This window comes from Eleutherodactylus coqui, chromosome 5 (assembly GCF_035609145.1).
Source record: "Eleutherodactylus coqui strain aEleCoq1 chromosome 5, aEleCoq1.hap1, whole genome shotgun sequence".
In the NCBI taxonomy this organism is placed as follows: Eukaryota; Metazoa; Chordata; class Amphibia; order Anura; family Eleutherodactylidae; genus Eleutherodactylus; species Eleutherodactylus coqui.
Window position 1 is genome coordinate 16,648,470 of NC_089841.1, and position 23,951 is coordinate 16,672,420.

The 23,951-nt window shown below is 44.4% G+C and overlaps 2 protein-coding genes across 2 annotated transcripts in view; both read left to right on the forward strand.

The window, feature by feature from the left end:
• Positions 1 to 23,951, forward strand: part of LOC136628705 (zinc finger protein 665-like) — an 841,644-nt gene that overhangs the window by 508,847 nt on the left and 308,846 nt on the right. The window lies entirely within an intron of this gene.
• The window catches only part of LOC136629047 (oocyte zinc finger protein XlCOF22-like), a 95,309-nt gene that overhangs the window by 54,066 nt on the left and 17,292 nt on the right, over positions 1 to 23,951 (forward strand). The window contains exons 2-3 of the mRNA XM_066605170.1: positions 20,542 to 20,633; positions 20,760 to 21,142. Coding sequence (XP_066461267.1) covers positions 21,058 to 21,142 — 85 coding nt within the window. The 5' untranslated portion in view covers positions 20,542 to 20,633; positions 20,760 to 21,057. The remainder of the gene's footprint in view (positions 1 to 20,541; positions 20,634 to 20,759; positions 21,143 to 23,951) is intronic.

Consider the following 23,951-nt stretch of genomic DNA (forward strand, 5'->3'; position numbering starts at 1 on the left):
CCGAGGAGGGATGCTGGCGTACCAAGATGGAACAGGGTAGGATACCGACAGGAAGGGTAGGTGAATAAACAAACAGAAAATAGCAGCAGACCGAGGCAGATGGTTAACCTGGCAGATAAAGCAAAAGCTGAAACCAGGAGACTGTCAGAGACAGGCAGCTAGCACACTCAAACAGAAACCAATAACTGGCAGTGAATGAACCTCACTGCCAGCCTTATAAACAGAAGCCTCCGCCCAGGGGCGGAAAGGGGGAGGCGACACCTCCCAACAGAATCTCATGACAGGGACTCGTGCATAGAGCTGCACTCACAGACACCCGTGCACACGCCGCCGTCCCCCGGACCCACGAGCGCACGCACCGTGCCGACCAACTACCCGCGGCCCCGGCAGCCGCCGCATGGTAACATGTATATTATACATGGGACAGTCCCTCCTTTTTCCTCCTCCAAGTAGAAAATACTACAAACCACCCTCATTTGAATATAGGTAAAGGAAAATAGGATGGATAAGAGGGTTTTTCCCTTGATAATTTTTTAAGGTGATTCTATCCAGTGTAGATCTTCTGGATATGCGCATTTATACCTAAAAAACATGTAACGTAGTAACGTTCACTGTATGAAGCAATATACTTGTGTGTGAGGGTACTCTGAGTGTGTAGAGACTGGGATTGTATGACTGAAGGGGGGTGCTACAATATAGAATGGTGCTAAATCAGGCTTATAAATCATAAGATGATTCCAGGGTAACTGAAGAGAAGTTATATATGTGGTTCTAATAGAGACATGGGACAACTATATCATGAGTATTCCATTTTATATCGTAACTAGCGTATCCGTCGCGCGTTGCCGCGAAGACAGACATACATACATACATTCGTTTTTATATATCTAGATAACAACCAATCACAGCGCAGCTTTCAAGTTACCTCAGCGGTATAATATATAACAACCAATCACAGCACAGCAGCTTTCATGTTACCTCAGCAGTATAATATATAGCAACCAATCACAGCACAGCTTTCATGTTACCTCAACGGGATAATATATAGCAACCAATCACAGCACAACTTTCATGTTACCTCAGCAGTATAAGAAATTGCAACCAATCACAGCACAGCTTTCATTTTACCTCAGCATTCTCAATATCCAGCAATTGTCTTGTGAAACGTTCGGCGGATGCATCATTTTGTAGTTGAACACTCATCCCGTTGCTCATAATGCCTTTTGCTTTTGTGCTTGAGATGGAAATCAAACGATCTTTGTCTGGGGGGCATAACTGTCGATGATGCTCGTACGCACGCCACCTATCATAGGATAGATGTACTATGCCAGTAATCTTCCCAGGAGTGTACTCAACAACTTCCCAAAGTTTCATGGCGATTAGATGAATGATGTAGTAGCGCAAAAAGGACAGACATACATTCCTTTTTATATAAATAGATGACATCAGGAAGTGAGAGAATTAGTTTCCGTACGTACAATTTGGGCGCTAATTCTTTTGCGCTTAGAATTGAATAATCGAGTTGGAACCTATTACCTTTTCCTATTTATGACATAATCAATGCTTGTGCCAAATTTCAAGTTTCTATGACATTGGGAAGTGAGAAAATTACATTCCGTACATAAAATTTGGACGCTAATTCTTTGGCGCTTAGAATTGAATAATCGAGTTGGGACCCATTAGCTTTTCCTATTTATGACATAATCAATGCTCATGCCAAATTTCAAGTTTCTATGACATTGGGAAGTGAGAAAATTAGATTCCGTGCATAAAATTTGGACGCTAATTCTTTGGTGCTTAGAATTGAATAATCGAGTTGGGACCAATTAGCTTTTCCTACTTATGACATAATCAGTGCACATGCCAAATTTCATGTTTCTACGACATCGCGAAGTGAGAGAATTAGTGACAGTGATGGAAATCAAACGATCTACGTGGGGGGGGGCGTAACTGTCGACGACGCTCGCATGCGCGCCATTTATCATAAGATAGTTGTACTATGCCTATAATCTTCCCAGGAGTGTACTCAACAACTTCCCAAAGTTTCATGGCGATCGAATGAATGGTGTAGTAGCGCATAAAGGACAAACAGACAGACACACAGACAGACATACACGCATACATTCAATTTTATATATATAGATTTAAAAAAGTGAGAGGATTTCAAATGCTCTTAATAGTTTGGAAATTAATAATGTGTTGCATTTATCATTCAGTATAATAATGTAAATGTCCATTCCCCAAGAAGGATGACACTATAGATACAGAGTTTACTGTTCCTCAACTGCCTACATCTCCTGAAGACCTTTCAGCTGTTTGAGAGTTAGGTGGTTTGGTGGAGGACATCTGGTTAGAGGGTCCCATAGGTGCACTCTAGCGGCAATGTGGAGCATCTCTAGGAAATTACTGTTATCACCCAGTCAGAAAGATATCATTGTGTCTGTGTATACTTTCAGTAAGACACACAGAGCCCCTAGTACTGCAGAGTATTGTATTTGTAGGAGGAGAGGACACCCAGAGCCCCCAGTACTGCAGAGTATTGTATCTGTAGGAGGAGAGGACACCCAGAGCCCCCAGTACTGCAGAGTATTGTATCTGTAGGAGGAGAGGACACCCAGAGCTCCCAGTACTGCAGAGTATTGTATCTGTAGGAGGAGAGGACACCCAGAGCCCGCAGTACTGCAGAGTATTGTATCTGTAGAAGGAGAGGGCACCAAGAACCCCCAGTGCTGTAGAGTATTGCACCTGTAGGAGGAGAGGACACCCAGAGCCCCCAGTACTGCAGAGTATTGTATCTGTAGGAGGAGAGGACACCCAGAGCCCCCAGTACTGCAGAGTATTGTATCTGTAGGGGGAGAGGACACCCACAGCCCCCAGTACTGCAGAGTATTGTATCTGTAGGAGGAGAGGACACCCAGAGCCCCCAGTACTGCAGAGTATTGTATCTGTAGGAGGAGAGCACACCCAGAGCCCCCAGTACTGCAGAGTATTGTATCTGTAGAAGGAGAGGACACCCAGAGCCCCAGTACTGCAGAGTATTGTATCTGTAGGAGGAGAGGACACCCAGAGCCCCCAGTACTGCAGAGTATTGTATCTGTAGGAGGAGAGGACACCCAGAGGCCCCAGTACTGCAGAGTATTGTATCTGTAGGAGGAGAGGACACCCAGAGCCCCCAGTACTGCAGAGTATTGTATCTGTAGGAGGAGAGGACACCCAGAGCTCCCAGTACTGCAGAGTATTGTATCTGTAGGAGGAGAGGACACCCAGAGCCCGCAGTACTGCAGAGTATTGTATCTGTAGAAGGAGAGGGCACCAAGAACCCCCAGTGCTGTAGAGTATTGCACCTGTAGGAGGAGAGGACACCCAGAGCCCCCAGTACTGCAGAGTATTGTATCTGTAGGAGGAGAGGACACCCAGAGCCCCCAGTACTGCAGAGTATTGTATCTGTAGGGGGAGAGGACACCCACAGCCCCCAGTACTGCAGAGTATTGTATCTGTAGGAGGAGAGGACACCCAGAGCCCCCAGTACTGCAGAGTATTGTATCTGTAGGAGGAGAGCACACCCAGAGCCCCCAGTACTGCAGAGTATTGTATTTGTAGGAGGAGACGACACCCAGAGCCCCCAGTACTGCAGAGTATTGTATCTGTAGGAGGAGAGCACACCCAGAGCCCCCAGTACTGCAGAGTATTGTATCTGTAGAAGGAGAGGACACCCAGAGCCCCAGTACTGCAGAGTATTGTATCTGTAGGAGGAGAGGACACCCAGAGCCCCCAGTACTGCAGAGTATTGTATCTGTAGGAGGAGAGGACACCCAGAGGCCCCAGTACTGCAGAGTATTGTATCTGTAGGAGAGGGCACTCAGAGCTCCAGTACTGCAGAGCATTGTATCTGTAGGAGGAGAGGACACCCAGAGCCCCCAGTACTGCAGACTATTGTATCTGTAGGAGGAGAGGACACCCAGAGCCCCCAGTACTGCAGTGTACTGTATCTGTAGGAGGACACCCAGAGCCCCCAGTACTGCAGTGTACTGTATCTGTAGAAGGAGAGGACACCCAGAGCCCCAGTACTGCAGAGTATTGTATCTGTAGGAGGAGAGGACACCCAGAGCCCCCAGTACTGCAGAGTATTGTATCTGTAGGAGGAGAGGACACCCAGAGGCCCCAGCACTGCAGATTATTGTACCTGTAGGAGAGGACACCCAGAGCCCCCAGTACTGCAGAGTATTGCACCTGTAGGAGGAGAGGACACCCAGAGCCCCCCAGTGCTGCAGAGTATTGTATCTGTAGGAGGAGAGGACACACAGAGCCCCCAGTACTGCAGTGTATTGTATCTGTAGGAGGAGAGGACACCCAGAGCCCCCAGTACTGCAGAGTATTATATCTGTAGGAGGAGAGGACACCCAGAGCCCCCAGTACTGCAGAGTATTGTATCTGTAGGAGGAGAGGACACCCAGAGCCCCCAGTACTGCAGAGTATTGTATCTGTAGGAGGAGAGGACACCCAGAGCCCCCAGTACTGCAGAGTATTGTATCTGTAGGAGGAGAGGACACCCAGAGCACCCGGTACTGCAGAGTATTGTACCTGTAGGAGGGGAGGACACCCAGAGCCCCCAGTACTGCAGAGTATTGTATCTGTAGGAGGAGAGGACACACAGAGCCCCCAGTACTGCAGAGTATTGTATCTGTAGAGGAGAGGGTCTGCAGCCCCCACAGTACATTATAGCGGGGGTCTCCTCGGGTTGGGGGTCTCCCAGTAAACAGTGTAGATGGTTGTAGCCCGGAGACCAACAAGCTCCATAACGGCTCCTCTCTGCTGCAGCTCACAACAACCCAGGAGAAGAGGCTTCCCAGCAGCCCCAGAATGGCTCCTCCCACACAGGAGTCACATGATGGTGACATCATCACAGGTCCTGGAAGCTGCTGCCGGCTCTGCAGGTGCAGGTATGTGTCCCCCTCATGTGGGGCCCGCTGGGGCCACTTATTATTAACCATTTGAGGCCCGGGACATTTCCGCTCTCTGGTTCCTCCAGTTTTCGGGGTTTGCAGCTATAAATAGCTCCCATTTAGTTCTATAATTAGTGTCTTTTGTGGCTCCTCAGACGCTACAGCCCTGTGGCCCTGTTCCGGCACTGTGGGGTCCCAGCTGCCTTCCTCATGCACCTTGAAGCTCCTGGGCCCCAATACAAAAACCTGTAACAGGGCCCCCAACTATAATGCTTTATTCATAGTACTGGGTTCCCTATATGGAGAAGAGAGGCCTTATGGGCCCCCTAAGGCTCCTCGGCCCGGGTGCAACCGCATCCCCTGCATCCTCTATAGTGACGCCCCTGTCCGCAGGCTATAACGAACATTCCCCTGGCGCAGCTGGGTCCCTGATGTGGGCTGGCAGCTCTCCTCCTGCTGTATGCCGCTGAACGCCGTAAGATTGTGTCCCCCGCGGCTGTACGCTACCTGCTGTCCTGATGCAGTGTGCTGGGGACAATGCAGTGTATGGCACCGCTGCTGTATGTGTGCACAGGCTGTGTAACTTACGGGCGGCCCGGCGGTGTGTCCTCCCTGCTGGCCAGCGGAATGTCACACATACCTGGGGGGGAGAATAAAGCTGAATGTGCGCTGCTGCGGGCAAACTGCCTCCACAACACGGTCTCTTCAGTGACTGTTGACGAAGCCGCTCACCACTGCAATGCTCAGCGGGGTGCCGCCTTCTGCTCCGCCGACAGGGAATGGGTGTTTCAGCAGGTGGAATCGTGGGCACTACCAGTGCGCATATTACCTTTTTCCACAACACTTCGGCCCTATTCAGTAATTCCATGATTGGTTTTTGGTGAATCAGCCAACCTAAACAACCAATCAGGTTGCTGGAATTGCTGAATAGGGCAAAAATGTTGTGGAAAAAGTTAATATGCTACCGGTGCCCGTCAACGAGCACAGGTTCAGGCCGCCGTCCTCTACTAAAGCACCTCGTGCTCGAGCATTACATTAGTGGCCTTCCTTGACATGCAGGCAACATAGATCTGCAGCCAATCAGGTTGAGGGGGCGTCACACACTGTCAATCTTGACTCCACCAGGAGTTCCTGAGGGAGTCAAGATACACTAATACCGGGGCCACTATGGGGGTCACTATTAGTACTGGGGTCACTATGGGGGTCACTAATGGTACTGGGATCACTGTGGGGTCACTAATTATACTGGGGTTACTATGGGGGTCACTAATAGTACTGTGGCCACTATGGGAGTCACTAATAGTACTGTGGCCACTATGGGAGTCACTAATAGTACTGTGGCCACTATGGGAGTCACTGATAGTACTGTGGCCACTATGGGAGTCACTAATAGTACTGTGGCCACTATGGGAGTCACTGATAGTACTGTGGCCACTATTGGAGTCACAAATAGTACTGTGGCCACTATGGGAGTCACTGATAGTATTGTGGCCACTATGGGGGTCACGGATAGTACTGTGGCCACTATGGGGGTCACGGATAGTACTGTGGCCACTATGGGGGTCACGGATAGTACTGTGGCCACTATGGGGGTCACGGATAGTACTGTGGCCACTATGGGGGTCACGGATAGTACTGTGGCCACTATGGGGGTCACGGATAGTACTGTGGCCACTATGGGGGTCACGGATAGTACTGTGGCCACTATGGGGGTCACGGATAGTACTGTGGCCACTATGGGAGTCACTAATAGTATTGTGGCCACTATGGTAGTCACTGATAGTACTGTGGCCACTATGGGGGTCACTGATAGTACTGTGGCCACTATGGGAGTCACTGATAGTACTGTGGCCACTATGGGGGTCACTGATAGTACTGTGGCCACTATGGGGGTCACGGATAGTACTGTGGCCACTATGGGGGTCACGGATAGTACTGTGGCCACTATGGGGGTCACGGATAGTACTGTGGCCACTATGGGGGTCACGGATAGTACTGTGGCCACTATGGGGGTCACGGATAGTACTGTGGCCACTATGGGGGTCACGGATAGTACTGTGGCCACTATGGGGGTCACGGATAGTACTGTGGCCACTATGGGGGTCACGGATAGTACTGTGGCCACTATGGGGGTCACTGATAGTACTGTGGCCACTATGGGAGTCACTGATAGTACTGTGGCCACTATGGGAGTCACTGATAGTACTGTGGCCACTATGGGAGTCACTGATAGTACTGTGGCCACTATGGGAGTCACTGATAGTACTGTGGCCACTATGGGAGTCACTGATAGTACTGTGGCCACTATGGGAGTCACTGATAGTACTGTGGCCACTATGGGAGTCACTGATAGTACTGTGGCCACTATGGGAGTCACTGATAGTACTGTGGCCACTATGGGAGTCACTGATAGTACTGTGGCCACTATGGGAGTCACTGATAGTACTGTGGCCACTATGGGAGTCACTGATAGTACTGTGGCCACTATGGGAGTCACTGATAGTACTGTGGCCACTATGGGAGTCACTGATAGTACTGTGGCCACTATGGGAGTCACTGATAGTACTGTGGCCACTATGGGAGTCACTGATAGTACTGTGGCCACTATGGGAGTCACTGATAGTACTGTGGCCACTATGGGAGTCACTGATAGTACTGTGGCCACTATGGGAGTCACTGATAGTACTGTGGCCACTATGGGAGTCACTGATAGTACTGTGGCCACTATGGGAGTCACTGATAGTACTGTGGCCACTATGGGGGTTACGAATGGTACTGCTGCTACTATGGGGGTTACGAATGGTACTGCTGCTACTATGGGGGTTACGAATAGTACTGCTGCTACTATGGGGGTTACTAATAGTACTGGGGCCACTATGGGGGTCACGAATAGCACTGGGGCCACTATGGGGGTCACGAATAGTACTGTCTCAGATGAGGGGAAACAAAAGAAAGAAGGATGGACTAAAACTTGTGTGGTCATGTTTACAGTAGAATGAAGGTTACGGTGGTGGAGGTGTCTCCTGACCAGATAACACCCCACCAAGTTGGGCATAGATAGGCACGAAATTTAGTACTAAATGACTGGTGGCGATGGCACAACACTCCAAGCTAAAAATTATTGAAAGTAACCAAGAGTTGGAGAAACTTCTCCTTCTATTAAATGGATAGATGCTAGCATGGGAAAACACGTTTCGGGAAGAACCCCTTCATCAGTTCAGCTGGGGCTAAAATATACAATTGAAGTCTTATCTATTAGAGCATAGGATAAAAGATGAGAGGTGAGAAGTAAAAATAGATAAATGATAACAATTCTATATAAATATATGCATGTTTCAGTATAAGCGTAAATATATCAATATACAATATAATACACACAAAATATAGTTGATGAAAAAAATGAATCTGTATAAAAGTAGTAGACAATATAAATATGAACTATATTACATGACCAGGAATATTTAGTGGGCACGGTAAAATAACTGCGGCATAAAGAGACAGAAGCCTGTGACTGAAGAAATATTATTATATAGTTATTTTCCACCTACTTCTGCCTTAACCCCTTGAGTGGCGGGTTTCCTACCACCCTGTCGTGCCCACCAGGGCAGGTTTTTTAAAATGGTCTAATCATTGAATTTCAACTAATTTTGCAGTTGCATCTCAAAAGCCATAACTTTTTCATTTTTCCATTGACATGGCCATATGAGGGCTTGTTTTTTGCATGATATGTTGTGATTTTTTAAACAGGGCGGAGGAAAAAAAGAAATGGGGAAAAAAGAAAAAAAGGGGCCATGTCATTAAGGGGTTAAATAATGTATTAATTTCCTTCTCTGGGTCATTACGACGCATGGATACCACATGTGTGATTGTATTTTTGATTTTTTTTTACAAAGTAAAGGGAGACAAGTGATTTTATTGGGTTTTTTTTATAATTTTGTAACTTTTTTTTTTGTCCCTTTAGGGGACTTCCACAGGGACCCATCAGGACCCCCTGATCACATTCCGGGGGTCAGATGGTGACAGCCCTTTACATGCTGCAGTGACAGCCCTTTACATGCGGCAGTCACATAGACTGCCGCATGTAAAGGGTTAACACAGCAGAGATCGGAGGTTTTCTCTGATCTCTGCTGTAAGAGCAGGTACCTAGCTGTCCTCTCACAGCCAAGCACCAAGCTCTCCCTGCCACACAGACCATCGGCTTGCTTCTGACAAGCCGATGGTCTCTATGGCAACCTGTAAACAAAGCAGGAGGTTGCCGACATATCGGCAATATCTTCTGCTGGTTTTTCAAAGCCCTTGCTTTGTTCTCTGTGGGACTGTGCAGGCAGAGCACACTGTCACAGCTTGTGGCATTGTGCTCTGCAGCTCCCATAGTGATACATAGCCCGGAAATCTTCCGGGCTGTATCGCTATGAGCAGTGGAGCTAGTCCCGGAAAATTTCCGGGCGTGCCACTCAAGGGGTTAATGTCCGTTTATGTTCCCCAGTCCCATTCTCATTTCTCCCCGTCCCCCTTTCATGCCTGTTCTTTGTCCCTGTTCCCATCTCTTAGATGGCGTCTCGGCCAATATTCTTCCCTCCATAGGCTCCATTTTATTATTTCCTGTTTTCCCCCCAGTATATTATATACATACAGTGTAATAACACTCCCCTTTGTTTCTGCGTTTTGCTTACATTTTTTAGTCCCCCGGCCCTCCACTTTTCCCAGCCCACCAGCAGATTCCATGCATTCATATTCTCCCATCTTTAGGTCCCCTCTACTCATTCCCATAGTAGCCCACAGTTTATCATTTGTCCACTCTTTATCCAGATAGCCCATTGTAGACATGCCCTTCCCATCTCACCTTGTGGGTATGTCCTGGTCCCATTACGGTATATTCGGCAAATAGATGGAACGCATAGTGGTCCATGGGTCTGCACGCATGCGGAGTGTGATCCATTTAATTCCGGTGTGTAGGGGTGATTACATTCCTTTCACTTAGCGCAGTCGCTGAATAGTTGGAGCGCATTGCGTTCCACAGGTTGGGACACATGCGAAATGTGACTTTTAGTACAACGGGGTGAGATCTGGTCACACAGTGATGACGCAAGAGAAATGCCGACGGATGTTGGGCAGTGCAGCAAGCGCCATTCACTCCAGAACATCTGATCAGGTATGTTGTGTAATTATAGGAGGATTATGTGTCTTGTGAAATATATGCTTGAGAAGGGCGTCATATGGATGCCGAAACGCGTTGCATGTTTTAGAGATTTTGTTTACTATCCTTTTGAAGTTCCTTTGAATAAACCATTGTCTGGAACCTGGATTTATATTGGATTTTCTCCAGTACAAGATTGATTTGAGGCGATAACACGAGCGCGGATAAGGAAATTCTGCACTAAATGCAGAAAATAGAGCAGACAGCACTCGAAGATTGCGGTGCTGAAAAGGTCTCTGCCTTGTCATAAGTATGTGTGTATAAATATGCATACCTCTTCGGATCTATTTCATTTAAGCCTGAAGAAGAACCTGCATAGGTTCAAAAGCTCGCATTAACATCATGTATTTTTGTTAGCCATTAAAAGGTATCATATCTACAGGATTGTTTGGTTTCTCCTCCTGAGAACAATCACTCTTTACTGGCTAACACCATACCAAACTTTTTTCATTATACCTAATGGAGGATACCAGAATGTACAATACACAAATGGAACTGAAACATCTTCTGAAGAAATCGGCACAACTGCACAGCGACATTTCCTTTTTAACCAGATGCAAGAAGGAACATTTAATTCCCAAATGACTTTGCCTGAAGGATTCAACCATGCAGACTTACAGTTAAGTATCATAAGACTCCTGCCATTGAACACATGTGATTTTTATATTGGCTCAACTTCTTTCCATTCAGGTTCTACAAAATCGGTCCTCTGATATCTTCTATATAACATCATATTTCAGGTTCGCCGTTCAGAATGGAGGAGGACAGAAAGAAGATGTGAAACATATATTAAATCTCATCGTAGAGATACTCTTTGAGCTTACTGGAGAGGTGAGAGATTCTGATGATGTCACATTACATCATTCTTATATATGATAATAACAGATGATGTCACTGGAGAGGGGAGAGATTCTGATGATGTCACATTACATCATTTATATCTATGGTAATAACAAATGTTATGACTGGAAATGTCTGTAGTGATATTTATTAATGTCTCCCCATATACAGGATTACACAGTAGTGAAGAAGACCTCTAGTGATGGCTTTTGGGCCCCTGTGTGCGATGGACAGTGTAGACTCCTGAGCTCAACCACCGGGCCACCACCTCATCCCCTGAGACATGAGGACATCAATGTACGGAAGATTCTAGAACTCACCAACAAGATGATAGAGCTGCTGACTGGAGAGGTGACACTGCAGGGAATCCTGGGACATTATACACTAACAGCACTGGAGGCTTCTGGGTGATTACTGTATATTGTGTTGTCAGGTTCCTATAAGGTGTCAGGATGTCGCTGTCTATTTCTCCATGGAGGAGTGGGAGTATTTAGAAGGACACAAGGATCTGTACAAGGACACCATGATGGAGACCCGCCAGCCGCTCCCATCACCAGGTAGTAGACAGGACTAAATGTTCATGCATATCTTACTGATACACTATTTATATATCCTGGTTTATCTTGTGATCTTTTATGTCTTGCATGCTGATATCTTTCTTCAACTCTTGGATGTCGTTTTTTTTGAACAATCCCTTTTTATTGAGAGAGAATAATTGAGATGTGAATCATTCATAACATAATGAGCCGCAGTACATATCAATACCAACTTGGTTGGAATGGACCCGCAGGTCCAACATGTAAGAATTATAACAGTAGGATGACTTGTCAGGTTGTGCTTATTAAGGTGAATAATAAATCCTGTATATTGGTTAGAAGGTTCTGAAGGACAATGCTGACGGACATCATTGTGAACAAGTCGTCTCCTGGAGAGAGTTTCATCGTCTCTTCTGAAACGGGTCGTTAGCAGATCTTATGTGAGCCTTTCTACCATCGACCTAAACTTCTATAGTCAGATACCCCCATAAACTACATCTAGAGAGGAACAACTTGTGATGTGATATAAGTAGAACATATAAATCAGAGCTTGTGACCCGGCTGGGCCATGATACACCTCTGTGGTATTCCTGCTGGAGGTGTTTGTGCAGGTCGGTTCAGGCCCCTATACATAAGGGGCTGCCATCACTTAGACTTTCTATTAATACAAAATCAAATTTGTAGTACATTGATATCTGCGATTTGGTAGTTCGGAGTAGTTAAATGGAGGCATTCAGTATTACTCCTGTCTCCCAGTGACAGAGGTGCTGCACCGCCCATTACATAAGCAGTATTTAACTGATAACCAAGTTCATAGGAATGCGGAAATGCAACCCCATTCCCACTAAGAGTGCACCCATGTATCCCACATATATTAATAAGATGGGCAGAGCAAACATCCCTTAATTCCTGGTAAGGTGGACGCGCGGACCCACTCTCAGCGAAGCACAGAGAAACACAGAAAGTTAGGGTCGAACTCGGCTCATCCTGGTTTGTTACGCGGTGCTGATATTGGTTAATAATGGTAACATCACATTGATGCATCTATGTTCACATCGGTAGTGTAGGGATTATCCTGACTGCCATTATGGAGTCGGGAAGGAATTTTTTCACCCAAAATGGGGCTAATTGGCTTCTGCCTCATAAGGTTTTATTTGCCTTTCTCTGGATCAACAAGAGTGGATGGTAACAGGCTGAATTGGATGGACGCTTGTCTTTTTTCAGCCTTGCATGCTATGTTACGATGCAACCTTTCTTCTAGCAGTCCCCAAACCCGCTCATCTTAATATGTAAACTGGGTTTCTTCCTTTGCCTATTTTACCAGCATCTGTTTTACATAACCAACTAATCACTTTCAAGGTCCTACAGCCAGTCAGGAGGAACAGAAGCAACTGTGGTATATTCTGTTGAAAGTGTGTATTTAAATGCAAGTTGAGTTACAATTGAGAAGAAGTTTCTCACCAATCAGAATATTATCTTTTTGAGTCGGACATGTGACTCCTCAATATCTTAGGTTGGTAGAAACTACGGAGCAGAGCTGAAGCTCCTTAACATAATCACAAACAGTAAGTATGGACAAAGAGAAAGCAAAATCAATGAGAAGGTCATCGTAGGAAAGTTATCGGTGGGGGGTTTATTATTGTTTGTTATTTTGTTAAAGGGTTATTCCAGGTAAAAACTAGTAATTCATTTTTTTAACAACCATTGACATAGAAGAGACTTGCTTTTCCGGAATTGCTTGAGAGACTCCGCTCTGCTAAGATCTTCTCTAATTAAATCTAAGAGCGGCTTATAACCTTATACGGATTGACCCAGCAGCTGAGTGGAAGACTGCACTTAGAACCAGGTATGGTCATTTCAAATGCGTGGTAATGCCTTTCGACCTTTGCAATGCTCCTACCACCTTTCAACACTTTATTAAAGACTTCTTGGACCAATTTATGGTGGCATATCTCAATGAAATTCTTATTTTCTCTGATAACTTGGAGGAACATCACAGACACATCCGGTTGGTCTTGGAATGAGTCCAAAAGACTCATCATCTCTAGAGAACTAGAGAAATGCCTGGGATATATTCTCTCTCCAGATGGCCTGAGTATGGACCCCATCAAGATTAGAGCCATCATTGATTGATCTATTCCAAGAAATTTTAAAAAGATGTACTTATCGGATTTGAGAATTTCTACAGATGATTTATAAGAGACTTCTCGAAGATCATCTCACCTATCAACTCTCTGACAAGGAAAGTGTTTTCTTGGTCCCGGGGGCACAGGTCGCTTTGGCGAAACTGAAGACGCTTAACTTCTCCACCAGTACTGGTCTACCCAAACCCACAATTGCCCTTTCTCGTTGAGGTAGACGCCTTTGACTCTGATTACTCTATCCAATCTTGGCAAACCAACACAACTCACTTATCAGGGGCAAATCTTACTAAACAATCCCTAGAGGCATTCATCACTCTAATACCGAAACAAGGTAAAGACCCAGAACAATGCAGTAACTACCAACCACGCCAATGGAAGTGAAGTTCAAATGTTTTGGACACGCCGATTGTACCTTACGCACACACCCTGTTGGCACATATTCCTGCTGGGACTTGTTGCTATACAGTTGTGGATTTGGCTAACGCCTTTTTCTGCTCGAGAAGGGTGACAAAATGGAGGAAAAGTCTTCATGCTGTCTTGAGTTACAGGTGAAATGCTTACATGGTAGCATCAAACAGTCTTGCGAGGACTGGGTTAGTCTGCCACAATAAAGACACAAGTTTTCAGCATGGCATCCTTCTTTTTCAGTGATGAAAGAGTATACGACAAGTGGGCAATGAGGTCAGGCAAGCCAGGGTTGGTACACAGAGATATCAATGCAGCACAGAGGGTTAAGCAGAAACGTGGTCAGGAGACAAGCCAGGGGGCAGTACACGGAGGTCAATCTTTTTATTGCAGGCAACAAGAAGGAAAAGCTTAGTTAAAGGCAGGTATAAACATGCAAGTAATGAAAGAAGAGGCCCAGGTTTATATAGAGAGCTAAATGGGAAAGGTACAAGATGCAGCGTTGACCAGGACAGGAAAACATGGAGCCAGGAACATGGGCCAGATGACAACAGATGAGGAACAAGGTACTAGGAATTAGGAGAGCTATCCAGCATGCTGAATAGCTCAACCAGCAGAATCATTGCTTGGAGCACAAGAGGGGGCAGATTTGAGTCCTGACACTTCCAGACAGATTTAAAGACATTTCTATGTTTACTGATCTACCTGCGGCCGCTCTGCCAAGACGTCACAAATTTGCTAAGCCATGAAAATTCTGCGTGCCAACAATATCCCGTACAAATAGGGGTTACCTGTGAAATTAGTAGTAACAAGAGATGGGAAGAAACTAGTTTTTGACTCTCCTGCTTAGCTGACAGAACTTCTCCCGGACTGAGGACTCACTACTGCTCCAAATTCACCTAGAGGAAAGCAAGCTATGAGACTGGAAGATGAATGGGGGACCAAATCAACCCCTAAAAGATGTAAATAATATCAGTTAGTGGCCATACACTGTCTACCATTTGTGTGTGTGTTGGAGGGCACACATAATTATTTCTTACTAAATAACCTCATTTATTGTGCTTTTTATTATCTCATGCTGCGGGCATTGCAGCCCAGGAGTGGCATACACGCACATTTCAGTTAGATGTTCTTAACGTTCAACCCCCCCTTTGCATTATCAGTAAAGGGTCGCTGCATACTCAAACATATGTTTGTGTTGCAGCACAAAAGAATGGAGTGAGAACTATCTACTATATATTTTTTATTATACAAAACACACAATATATTATAAGCATATATTAGGAACAACATATTTAAAGATATTAAAAAGATCAATCATAGGTGGGATCACAATAATCATATAAAATGTAAAATAGAGAAAAGAGAAGCTACATGCAATATTTTTTTAAACAATGTCTGGATGTATAAATGTACAAACAGCAAACAACGCTATTAAAACATATCAATGAACCTCTCTATATAGACTCCTGAAAAACTTCCAATAACTCCGGGAGAGTCAGCTCAGGTAGAGCGCGGGGTTGCAGTGTGAGCGGCAGTCAGAGACCACAACAGCAGATAAAGTCCATACAGGCTTGGCCTGTGTTCTTTAGAAAGCATAAAATAAACTAAATACAGCCTTAACTTCAGGCATAAGCAAAAATCGTGCTTATCCAGCACTTACTATACAGAGTTCTTCCCTGTCTATACATACGGCTTGCTGCAGCCGTACGAAAAGCCACACAGTCCAGTTTGCTTCCCTGGGTCAGGGATAGAGCGTCCCATGAGACCAGCAGCTTCCAGCATCTAGCTGCACCCGGCCTCTTCCCAGTCTGCATAGCTGCAGACTTTATGGACTGGGTTAATTACCCAGCCTCTACACCTGGGGAGCTAATCCCCCATAATAAGAACTGGAGTGGAGGGGGTGGAATGGAGAACCCCACTACCAAGCCTGCCATCTATTCCAAAAAAAAAAACTGGCCCAAACATGTTTTTACAAAAACATCTCCAGCAACTAAGTAACTAAGTTTGTTGCAGATCACGTCACCCACCTAATGGGCGTCATACCTGAATCCAGGGGAAGCATAGCGACCGTCCAGGATGAACTCCTTCAGTGTCTCACATAACATAGTTGCATCCCAGCAATGGGTATATCAAAGGCATAAAAGAGACCCACCCATAATACAGAAACACCTGTCATTCATAGGTGGCTTACACTACTCATATAAGGTATAGGATAAATAAATAGAGGAGGTAATCCAAACGAACAGTCAAAGGGAATTACTGAATACTAAACTAGGGACACGAGTGAACAAAGGTCAGGACAGGGAAACTGTAGAAATAAACTGATATACTACAGGAAGCCGTTATAGATCAGTCTCTCATTTAGACTCTCTGGAAACACCAAATTCATGTGGTAAATCCAGGCAGCTTTTTTTCAAAGTTTATTGTCTATGCTCCCCCTTCTGCCATTTGAGCATACCACCTTTATGCCTTGAAAGTGCAGCTGAAACAAATCGCCTCCATGATGTTGCCGCATTTGTGATGCGAGAAGGGATTCATCGCCATGCCTAATGTTCCCAATATGGGCGAGGATACATCTTCTGAATTGTTTTGTTGTTTTACCGATATAATCAAGGAGACCGGAACATTTAGCCATATAAACAATGTTGGACATCTTACAGTTAATAAACTCTCGATTGTAATATGTCTTTTTAGTGGATGCACTGTAGAACATGTGGCTCTTGAAAATATGTTGACATACCATGCATCCAGAACAAGCATATGTGCCCAGAAATTTGCTCTTTTCCAAACACAGACTACTTGCCATTCGGGGTTCCAGATGGCTTTTGGTAAGCCAATCCTTAACATTCCTTCTGCAACGATTATGTAATGGAAGGTTGAGTAGGCAATAGATCTTTAATAAATGGATCTTCATGCCAGATTGCCCAATAGCGGTCCAATAAAGACCACACGTATGCCGAGCCATTATCAAAAGTCCCTATGGTAGGAGTAGCTCATCTCTATTCTGTTTAGAAGCAAAGGCAAGGGCTGAATCAACAACCTCACGGGGGATAACCTTTTTGAAAAAATCTCTCCCGAAGTTTGAGTGATTCGTTACGAAACTCTACTTTGTCAGAGCAGTTCCTCCTGACCATGAGGCACTTACCTTTCGGAATTCCCCTTTTGAGTGGCAATGGGTGATGACTATTTCAGGCTGTTAGTAGCTGTGAATTTGGGATATATAGTGGAAGAGAGGAGGCTATCACCAGTTTTACAGATTGCGATATCTATAAAGGAGATGGAGTTCTTGTGTATTTCTGATGTAACCTTCAAGCCTAGATTGTTGACATTTAGATAGTTTACAAACTGGTGAAACGAGGGGGCTGTGTTGGTCCATTGCAGGAAAACATCATCTATATAGCTCAACCATAATAATATTTTGTTAGTCCATGTCTCTGATGAGAAAACTCGCTACGTCTCCCACCAGCCAAGGTACAGATTCGTATAAGAGGGAGCACAGGGGAAGAAATGACCATTGAATAAAAAATAGTTGCGTGTGAACACATACTCCAATAAGTCTCTCACAAACTGGTTGTGTTGTTCAAAGTGCACTCCTCTCTGATTCCAAAAATGTTTGAAGCTCCCCCCCTTCAACATGCCAACGTAGCCATCTGGAATACCTTGCACAAGTTCCTGTATTGATCCTTGATCCTGCCTCAGTCGGTCTATCGTTCCTTCCTTTCGTGGCTGATGTTACACAATCTCTCTCAGGGATGTCTCTCCTCCCTCTTCACTGGAAAGTGATAACCACGGACACCAGTTTCTTAGGCCAGTCGAGGGATCCTTGGTAGCCTGACAGCTGAGGGACAATAGTCTAACTCTGAATCGTCCCTCCACATGAACATACTGCAACTCTGAGCTATCCACCTGTCCTTGACCTCTTGGTTCTAGATTCTGGATGGTCATCCTATTCATGTCCAAATGGGCAGCATGAGGGCCATTGTGTACGTAAATTACCAGGGCAGCACAAGAAGCAAAACCGAGATGAGGAAGGCTGTTGAAATCCTCCGCTGTATGGAGGCACACGCACTAGATATCTCAGTCATTCACATTCCCACGAGTGGAAAATTGAATGGTGGATTTCCTCAGCAGGAAAAGAGTAGACCCAAGCTGGGCTCTACATGAGGAAGTCTTTGCGGACATTTGTGCCACATGTAGTGTGCCAGATGTGGATCTGATCAAAAAAAAAGTCACAACTGCAGCACTCAATAGGGACCTCAAAAAATCCAATATGGTTCCCTTGATTCCTGTTACAAACAGTGAGGAGTAGAATGCAAAAGCCCGGTAAGGGTCTGGATCAAAAACCCAAATAATCAACCAAATATGAGAAGCATACCAGGCAGCATCTGATGTTTTCAGCAAAGATCAATTTTTATTCCTCCATGTGAAAATAACTGGCAATGTTTCGGCTTCAACTGAAGCCTTTCTCAAGTCCTTGAGAAAGGCTTCAGATGTGGATCTGATGACATCCAGGCTGAACAGTCAGCTCCCACTCTTCGTGATCTGTAAGCATTGGCGGTGGACAACCTAGGAATCACATGAAACCAGTTCTCCATCTAATTCACAGAGGCAGAGGGATATAGAAGAAAGGCTTTCTCAAAATATTCACTGGGTATATCCCTTAAAATATAACTTTTATTAATCAATAAATATAAAATGATTGGGCCTCACAAAAAACAGACAAACTGGAACTAACAAACACAGAGCAAGAATTTTAAACCCTGGAAAAGAACCAGAGAAAATACATGCAATTGACACCTCTATTACAATGCAGAAGTATCCTGCAACGTGAGACACTCTAATGCACTCTTTTTCAGTCACCATTGGGGATGGATGTCACCCAATAAAGATTAGAGGACCATATTAGGATGCGTCCTTCACAAAAAGATGAAAGGAGGATGATCGTTCCATCAAGGTAAGTGGTTTACGGAACACCTCCAATGGTGACGTATATTCGAATATTTTGAGAAAGCAGTTCTCCATCTAGTATGCTTTTCCACTGACATCTTTTATCTCACAGTGTCAAGAAAGTGAAGATAGGGTGCATCCCAATGATCCTCATAGCGTCAGACTGGCCACGTCATCCTTGGTACGCTGATATATTGTTCTTATTGGTTGACACACTCTGGTCCCTGCCACTCAGACAGGATCTGCTTCTACAAGGCCCAACCCTTCTCCCATATTTGCATATGCTACGTTTGATGGTGGGACTGTTGAATCCACAGTCTTGAAAGCACAGGGATTTCTGGACCCCATTGTCCAAACTATGCTCTGGGCCAGGAGCATTCTTCCTTTCACATCTACAATAGGGTATGGAAGTCCTTCTTTAGATGATTGAGCAACATCACCTCCAACCAATGTTTTTTTCTGTTCCCAGAATCCTTTCTTTTCTCCAATCATGCGTGGATATGGGCTTGAGCCTCGATTCCTTCAAGTCTCCATCCTATCAGTCCTTTTACAACATATTCTGGCTTCCAAATTCACAGTGCATACTTTCTTCAGGGAGTGGCACACGCTCCCCCTCCTTACCATCTCCCATCAGCACCTTGGGACCTCAATTTGGTCTTTGATGGATTACAATTGTTTTTCTTTGAGCAAATGTATGACACTTCTCTTCATCTGCTGTCTTATCATAGAATGGTAGAGGTGGAAGAGTCCTTATCAGGGATTCACAGCAGGTTACAGCTGATACTATTGTTTCAGCTGTATCCCGCTCCCTGATAACAGGCTGCGTATGAGGAACAGAGCGGTCCAGCTCTGTTCTCCATACCCCGCTCGGAGCGCTCAGATATATAACACTCAAAAGTCGCTCAAAAGCATATTTTGAGTGATAATCGTTGTGTCTAAATGCGCCTTTAGCCTTTTAGCTGTTCCTAATGCTTGTGTACAAACTGATTAAATGGAGTAGCTACAGGAGGGGGTATAGCTGGTAGGAGAACTCAATGCTTGCTTTGCCTATTGTCCACCTCCTTGTGCTGGAACTATAGCCAAGGTCTTTGCTGTGTTCCCCCTAATGAACATGTAAGAAAAGGGTTTTACATTGAGTAAAAAAGTCCTATTTTACCTTATTTCATATAAAAAAATAGAAAATTTTGTATTATTCATATCACTGCATCCAAAAAGCTGATTTATTTTACACTTTCAACAGTTAAAACCATATTAATTGCCAGAATTGTTGTTTGATCACCCCTGAAACACTGCAAAATTATACATGAAAAAATATCAAAAAATCAGCAAGGAATGTGGAGAAGAGTCATGGGGGCGGGTCCCTGCTGACCTGGTCACATTTGGACTGCTGGTCAATATCTAACAATTAGGCATCATAAAACTCCTGCCATTGGATTTGTGTGGTTTTTATATTGGCTCATCTTCTTTCCATTCAGATCCTAGAAAATAGGATTCTCAGATATTTTCTATACAACTTTATTTTCCAGATTCTTCATTCAAAATGGAGAAGGACAGAAAGGCTAAGTTGGAACATATATTAAATCTCACTGTAGAGATACTCTTCGAGCTTACTGGAGCGGTGAGAGATTCTGATGATGTCACATATCTCATTCTTATTTATGATAATAACAGATGATGTCACTGGAGAGGTTATAGATTCTGGAAATGTCTGTAGAAATATTTATTCATGTGTGCAAATATACAGGATTACACAGTAGTGAAGAAGACCTCTAGTGATGGCTGTCGGGCCCCTGCGTGTGATGAACAGACTAGACCACTGAACCAAACCACGGGGTCCACATCTCACCCCCTGATACTTGAGGACATCAATGTACAGAAGATTCTAAAACTCACCAAGATGATTGAGCTGCTGACTGGAGAGGTGACGCTGCAGGGAATGCTGGGACATTATACAGTAACAGCACTGGAGGCTTCTGGGTGATGACTGTATATTGTGTTGTCAGGTTCCTATAAGGTGTCAGGATGTCGCTGTCTATTTCTCCATGGAGGAGTGGGAGTATTTAGAAGGACACAAGGATCTGTACAAAGAGGCCATGATGGAGATCCGCCAGCCGCTCCCATCACCAGGTAATAGACAGGACTAAATGTTCATGAATATCTTCCTGTTACACTATTTATATATCTTGTTTGTATCTTTTGATCATATATGTCTTAGATGGTGATACCTTTCTTGCTCTCTTAGGGCCTCCCACACAATTGCGTTTTTGTAATGCTGCGTTTTTTGTTAATGCGATTGTCAATGTGACTTTCTAATGTTAAAAACGCAACGCAACTTGCATTTTTGGTGCATTGCGTTGTTAACATTAGAAAGTCCCATTGACAATCGCGTTAACAAAAAACGCAAGTGTGTGGGAGCCCCTAGATGTATTTTTTTCTTTCCAATTCAACTTTTTATTGAATATTTTATGTTATTACTATTGACAAAATGTAGAGAACCAACGTTATTTGAAAATTGATCAACTCTCCGTATTACTGACTCACCATATGAGAGGTATGGCCTCCGGCGAGGGTCCTCTTCTCAACAGCTCTTGGTTATCATTAATTAAACAGAGAATATATTACTAGAAAAGAATAAAGGAAGAAAAAGAGAAAAGAACAAAGACCAATTCCCGGCCACTTGTGTTCATGTCCGGCAGGTATAATCTGTAAACAGTAATTAAACAAATCTTGAGGCAGTATTATTAGTGAAAGAGGTGAAGCCAATGATTCCACATAAGATGATATTTATGAAACTTATCATTATGTATAGCAAGTAACCTCTCAGGAGTTCTGTTCGGAGATTAAGATTGTTGGCTCATTGATCGTGGCGGGCCCGGGAGATTTCCAGTTTCTAGTTATTGGAAGCTTGGTAGACAGGAGAACAGGACAAATTAATCTTCTGGTTTCTGGGGGTTATTGATCGCTATCAAGTAGTAAGAGATCATTTTGGTTTTAGTATTTGGTTCAGTCTTGAGATCCGGTTTATAAGGCTTGATATATCTTTCCACAAGGGATGAAGCAGTGGGCAGCTCCAGAAAATTTGATATTATGAACGTAGTTGCTCACAGTTTCTCCAATATAGGCAGTTGAACCCAGGAAAACATTTGGCGATCTCTTCAGGATTATAGGACCACCTGGTTAATAGTTCATAGTTGACTTCTAAGGGATTTGTATATAGGGTTGATTTGTTGGTCCATTCAAAAGATTTCCATTGATTTGGTGAAAACGTTATTCCCAGGTCTCTTTCCCAGTTCCAGAGATGTACTATTTTTCAAAACACCCATTTTTCCTGCAAAAATGCCATAAAATATTCTTACGAGTAACTTGGTAGGGGTAAAGTTGTTAGATAGTAAGGTATGAATTTCATGAGGCATCCAGGTTTCCTGTAAGGATGTAAGGCATAGACACTCAGAAAAGAACTGATTTGGTTATATTGATGTAAGTATTTATGAGGAACCCCAAATTCCTTCATCAGACCAGCAAAAGATTTAATCTTTCCGGATCTGAAAAGGTCTGAGATACGGTTTACCTTTTTTTTTAACCCAGTTTTTCACGTGAAGGTTAAATATTCTAGAATTGTCAAGGTAAGTTTTGTTGAGATTTCTTTGTGGTAGGTCTCAATTTTTAGGTAAGCAGGATCTAGGATTGAAAGAAACTTGCAGGGGAAGGGACATTGTCTGGATGTTAATGGAGGAAAGTGGTTTGGAGTGGTCTTTTTTAATATGGAAGGTAATAAGAGGGAAACGAGGTCTACTTTCATTAAGCTGAGTTTCTATATGGGGCCAGCTGGAATTCTAGAAGCTGATGAGCCAGACTTGCTTTCGATTGATGATGGTGGAATGATAATAAGACCAAAGACTAGGTACTCCAAGACCACCTTGTTTTCTTTTTAGAAATAGTATGGATGAAGCGACTCTTGGTTTCTTTCCCCTCTAGGTAAAATCTATCATCTGCTTTTGTAAGTTTGCTATGATTGAGGAGGGGACTGGGATTATGAGAGCACGGAAATAATACAGAACTTTTGGTAGGATAAGCATCTTATAAATAACTATAAGAGATGAGTGAGCGTACTCGGCCACGCCCTTTTTTCGCCCGAGTACCGCGATTTTCAAGTACTTCCGTACTCGGGCGAAAAGATTCGGGGGGCGCCGTGGGTGAGTGGGGGGTTGCAGCGGGGAGTGGGGGGGAGTGGGAGAGAGAGAGGGCTCCCCCTTGTTCCCCGCTGCTACCCCCCGCGCCGCCACGCCTCCCTGTGCCCCCCGAATTTTTTCACTCGAGTACTGAAGTACTCGAAAATCGCGGTGCTCGATCGAGTAATTACTCGAAACGAGTATGTTCGCTCATCTCTGATAACTATCCTTCCCAGCCGCGATAATTACTTTTTTGATGTCATCAATTTCTCCCCAATGGGAGGTGAGTAGATGGAGATAGTTAGAGGGGATAAGATTGGACAGGGGATAGCGGATTTCAATGCTACGGGGGAATATTACCTAGTTGCCATTGAAAAGGGTATTCTGTTTCGAAGGAAAGTTTAAGGCATTATTAATGTTAAGGGCCAGAATCAGAGATTTGTTAGTGTTTAGTTTAAAATATGAAACCTGACTGAAGTGAAGAATAATATTTTGTAATGCTCTTAATGAGGTCGGTGGATTTGATACGGTCAACAGAACGTCATCTGCGAACAGACCAATTTGTGTTGCTGCAATCCTGCGGAAATACCTCTGATAGCATCAGTCATACTAGCTCAGCAAGAGGTCCCATAACTAAAGTAAGCAGTACCGGGAATAACGGGCACCCTTGATGCGTTCCATTAGTAATTTGGAATGAATTTGAAAGTTCACCATCTATAAGAACTCTAGCAGATGGGGAGCCATATAAGATGTTTCTTTTGATGCCA